The sequence below is a fragment of the Castor canadensis genome, chromosome 15 (genome assembly GCF_047511655.1).
Source record: "Castor canadensis chromosome 15, mCasCan1.hap1v2, whole genome shotgun sequence".
Taxonomy (NCBI): Eukaryota; Metazoa; Chordata; class Mammalia; order Rodentia; family Castoridae; genus Castor; species Castor canadensis.
The window spans coordinates 31174317-31179547 of NC_133400.1; the positions used below are offsets into that span (position 1 = coordinate 31174317).

At 60.6% G+C, this 5231-nt stretch overlaps 1 protein-coding gene across 1 annotated transcript; it reads left to right on the top strand.

Moving 5' to 3' along the window:
- The first annotated feature begins 287 nt into the window (after positions 1–287).
- On the top strand, positions 288–3736 carry Irx3 (iroquois homeobox 3). Its single transcript, XM_020172649.2, has 4 exons — positions 288–1318; positions 1487–2606; positions 2787–2853; positions 3326–3736. Exons 1-4 carry the CDS (start codon positions 1052–1054, stop codon positions 3378–3380), a joined length of 1509 nt encoding a protein of 502 aa, XP_020028238.2. The 5' UTR covers positions 288–1051; the 3' UTR covers positions 3381–3736.
- Positions 3737–5231: the final 1495 nt, after the last annotated feature.

Below are 5231 nucleotides of genomic sequence, written 5' to 3' on the forward strand. Positions count from 1 at the left end.
TCCCAATCCAGAGTTAGCGCTGCGGCTGGGGAGCGGCCCCTTGGAGCGGGAAGCGGGAGGGGCGAGCTGACCCAATACTAACCCGCCTCCCCGCGCCTCTGCTCCCCCTCCCGGCGAGAGCAGGAGGGGGCGGGAAGGGACTCCCGCCCCGCCCTGCCCCGCCCAGCGCGCGGTAACCGCGGGGGTGGGCCGCCTCGCCTGCAAGGCGCCCAGGCGATTGGCGACTCCGGAGGAGACGCGAGGAAAAGTCGAATAAGAGGGCGCGACGTCAGACTCGAGATTTGGGAAGGGTGAAGGAGGGGGGTGGAAGGGCGGGGACGGACACACAGACACCGACAGGGACACACACCCCCCGCACAGCACCCTGAAGTGTCCACAACTTGAGGACGCCTTAGCTCAGGGAGCAGAGGCCAGGAAAGAGAGGAGGGGGTGGTGAGTATTGTGGGAGTAAAGAGAGAGATTTAAAAGAGAGGAGTCAGACAAGAAAAAGTGAAGGGAACAGAGAGGGGAGAAAAGGCAATCGTGGGAAAGGGAAGAAGAAAACGAAAAGAGAGTTTCCTGGGGTCCGGGACAGGGAAAAAGCCCGAAGAGCGGAAGCGATCCAGGGGGGAAGTGGAGCGCAGCAAGGGGAGGGGAGAGGAAAGGAGAGGAGGGGGGTCGAAAACTAGAGGAGAGCGAAGGAAGCGAGGCGCGACACTGCTCGGGGAGAAGAGGGCAGTGAGGAGCGCGGCGCGGGCACAGGCAGCTCGGGCTGCGGAGAGGAGGGAGCGCAGCGCGGAGAGGAGGGGCTTGCGGCCCCGTAGAAATGTCAATCAGAGCCCGGAGCCCCGGGAATCTCCGCCAATCTGTTCGGACCTGACCTGGCTTCTCGCCGCCACCGCCACCGCCGCCGCGGAGCAGATCAATAGGCGACCGCGGAGCGCAGCAGCGCGGGAGGCAGCGCGGCCCCAGCTCGGCCCAGTCCCCGATGCACACCGGAGCCCGCGGGCGGCGCTGAGTAGGGCGGCCCCGGAGACTGGGCCCCCTCTCCGTCGGTGCCCCGCGGGCCACCATGTCCTTCCCCCAGCTTGGATACCAGTACATCCGCCCGCTCTACCCAACCGAGCGCCCTGGAGCCGCAGGCGGCGGCGGCAGCGCCGGGGCCCGGGGCGGACCGGGCTCCGGAGCCTCGGAACTGGCCGCCTCCGGGTCCTTATCTAATGTGCTCTCGTCGGTGTACGGGGCGCCCTACGCCGCGGCCGCAGCGGCCGCCGCCGCCGCCCAGGGCTACGGCGCCTTTCTGCCCTATGCCGCGGAACTGCCCATCTTCCCGCAGCTGGTAAGAGCCAAAGGAACCCGGGAAAGAGGGGTTGGATCTGGGGCGCTTGGCGAGGTGAGCGCGCGGGAGTAGATACTGGGGTCCGGGCCACGCGGGTGGAGACGGCACGGCTGGAGCTCACCCGCGCTCCCTCCGTGTGTGTCCCCTTCCTTTTCCATGTGCGTACAGGGAACCCAGTATGAACTGAAGGACAGCCCTGGGGTGCAGCACCCGGCCGCAGCCGCCGCGTTTCCGCACCCGCACCCCGCCTTCTACCCATACGGCCAGTACCAGTTCGGGGACCCATCCCGTCCCAAGAACGCCACCCGGGAGAGCACTAGCACGCTCAAGGCCTGGCTCAACGAGCACCGCAAGAACCCCTACCCCACCAAGGGCGAGAAGATCATGCTGGCCATCATCACCAAGATGACGCTCACCCAGGTGTCCACCTGGTTTGCCAACGCGCGCCGGCGCCTGAAGAAGGAGAACAAGATGACATGGGCGCCCCGCAGCCGCACGGACGAGGAGGGCAATGCTTACGGCAGTGAGCGGGAGGAGGAAGACGAAGAAGAAGACGAGGAGGACGGCAAACGCGAGCTGGAGTTGGAGGAGGAGGAGCTCGTGGGGGAGGAGGAGGACACCGGGGGCGAGGGCCTGGCAGACGACGAAGAGGACGAGGAGATCGATTTGGAGAACTTAGACAGCGCGGCTGCCGGGTCTGAGCTAACCCTGGCTGGGGCGACGCGCAGGGACGGCAACCTCGGCCTGGGACCCATTTCGGACCCCAAAAATAGCGACTCGGAAGAAAGCTCCGAAAGCTTGGAGGAACGGCCACTGCCGGTCCTGAGCCTGGCCCCAGCGCCACCGCCAGTAGCTACGGCTCCGCCATCTCCACTCTCGCCCCCCACTGGCCTGGACCCCTGCGCCCCGGCACCAGCGCCCTCCTCCTCCCTGCAGAAACCCAAGATCTGGTCGCTGGCCGAGACGGCCACAAGCCCGGACAACCCGCGCCGCTCGCCTCCCGGAGCGGGAGGGTCTCCTCCTGGGGCAGCCGTCGCGCCCCCGGCCCTGCAGCTCTCTCCTACGGCGGCCGCTGCAGCAGCCGCGGCTCACAGACTCGTCTCGGCGCCACTTGGCAAATTCCCGGCTTGGACCAACCGGCCGTTCCCAGGCCCGCCGCCTGGCCCTCGCCCACACCCGCTCTCCTTGCTCGGTTCGGCCCCTCAGCACCTGCTGGGACTTCCCGGAGCCGCGGGCCACCAGGCTACCGCCGCCTACGCTCGGCCCGCGGAGCCTGAGGGCGGAACAGGTGACTGCTGAGTGCAGGTCGCAAAGGGAGGGGTCTTGGGGGTCGTGCCCGGGCTAGCGCGGCAAAACAGGGCTCGAGGCCGTGAGGTGCTTTTCACTTCGCTCCTGCGACCCGCGGCCCTTGGCCCTGAACGGAGCATTCTAAAGGCCTTCCTTTTTTTCTCCCCCTCGCTTCTCCTAGATCGCTGTAGTGCCTTGGAAGTGGAGAAAAAGTTGCTCAAGACAGCTTTCCAGCCGGTGCCCAGGCGGTAAGAGTCCCCGGGTTTGGGGAGGTAGGTGGGGGATCCGCAGGAGGGAGAAGGAAAGAACGCAGAGTCAAACGCGTGGCCTTTTGCCCCAGGGGAGAACGTAGCTTGGAAGCATTTTTTAAAAGGAGGATAAACCACCTCCTCCGTCACTATCTGCCCACCCAGAGACACCTTGCCTGTCGTAGCCCAGGTACCCCAGGAGCCGCCTTCCTCTACAGAGCTTTGGGAAAGCCAAGCCTGGCCTGGCCAACAGGCCCCTGGATAGGGCGGCCACTGTCATGCTCAGAACCAGGGACCTGAGCCTTCTGCGGGTCTTACAGTTAGCCCCCCCAACACGTACATCGAAAGTGGAACATAACTGCTTTTGAGACACCTCTCTGAGCTTGATCCCAGCCACATGTATAGTCTCCCACCCTAGGCGGTCTCTGTGTCCCTAACTCTCACCTTTGCTACCACCATTTCTCTCTTCCAGGCCCCAGAGCCACCTGGACGCTGCTCTTGTCTTATCAGCTCTCTCCTCATCCTAGTTGTTTTTGAAACAGTTTTTAAATCGTTGTAATAATTGTAAAAACAAATCGCTGTGTATAGTTATGACTTGTAAGCATGACCGTGTATGAAGACCTAAAAAAGAAAACTAAACAAAAAGAAAGAAAAAAATAAAACCAGTCGTCCGCAACCCTCCCCAAGTCGCTTCTGCGCCACCCCACATAAACTGATTGTGAAGTTCGTTTGTTCGATTGATTTGGGGTTGGAGTTTCAACGAGAATAAGCGTGTCTGACTCTTTTTGTATATACAGAAAAATGTACATATGTGTGAACCAAATTGTACAAGAAAGTATCTATTTTTGGCTAAATAAATGAGCTGTTGCCACTTTGACTATAACTGGCCTGTTTGCTCCCAGACGGATCTGCTTAGTGGGTTTTTATTTTTATTTCCCCCTCCCCCAACCCCGGTGGTTTGGAGAACCTCCGGAAACAGCGGGAAAGGACAAGTGTGGTCAGGGGACAGCAATGGCGGAGGAGGTGTAGAAGGGGCAGAGCTGGGGATAATGCAGCGGGAGGAGGTGGGTAAGTCCTGGGGGCGCCCAAGAGAAAGGGCAGAGGATGCAGGTGAGAAACCTGGATTAGATTCCCTGGCAGAAGCTGAGAAGCTGTATCCAATCTGCCGATCCGCGCGAGCAACCGCGGGGCCTTGGGGCCTTCTCTGGTGACATAGCAGAAATACTTAAGGAAGGGCCTGGAAGCCGAGAGCGCAGCTGGGAGGATCTGGTCCCTCGCCGCTCCCATTCTTTGACAGGCACAATTGAGGTTTTCTCAATCTTACCTATAAAGGGCCATGCGGATGCAGCTTGGGGCCTCTTTTACACCGCACTGAGCCCTCCAGACGCCTCCTTACAGATGCAAAGATGTGGGGTGGCGGTTTGGGACGATCTGGAAAGAAAGAAACTCATGGGTACAAATTTTTACCCCTTGGTGATGTATGACTGACTGAGTCGAGGGCCATCACTAGGTCTAGGCGCTCCTGTGGTTTTCCCCAGATGCCTAGGAAGGGACATCTTTCCGAGGGCCCAGCGCTGGGTTGAAGTCGCACCTACACCTTTCCAACCAGACTGTGGCTGCAGGCGGGTGGGGGAGGAGTTGGGAAATTTGGGGCTGGAGCTCCCTCTACAGGACGAAAAGAACGCTAGGCACCTCGCCGGTGCGGCCTCTGCGGCCAGACACACGTCGCTCTCTCTCCGCGCCTCTTTATCACTTCCAGTCTTCCAGCCAGCCAGTCTTGTACAAATTCGACTCCAAGAAGTTGTGGGGAATTATAGAGAGAGTGACGTCTTGGGGTATGAAGTGGGAGACAACTTTTGGGCATCCCTGTCCTCGATGTTAATTAGTAGATTTCCAGACTGGCCAGATGCCAGGTGGGTTTTGGACCCGCAGAGCAGGGCGTGTGACATCTCCGGGGTTCTTAGGAGTTTTGGGAATGGGTGTGACGCCCCCGAAACCCTGGAACAACGCCCAGAGTAATGCTGTCCCTTTGAGAGTGCTGTCACAGTGGCCTGGGAACCCAGGCTGGGGCATTTGTAGTGCAGTGGCACGGGCATTGTGGAAGAGGAATATGTACCCCCCCCCCCCAGTTTCAGCCTCAAGAGAGATGGCAGAGACAGAGGTGGTCCTCTGGCAAGGACATTGTGTAGTCCGGGGCTCTGTCCTCGAGCACCATCCCCAGAGGCTGGAGACATCTCCACTCCCTTCTCTTTGCTAAAAGTGTTTCTGGGATTCACAGGTGAGCAGTGCAGTGCAGACCCAGGTTCCACTGTGGCTTTGCTCTCAGCACAGCCAGAAATGGTAGAACTTCAAATGCCTGGCCCTTGAACCTGAAGTCA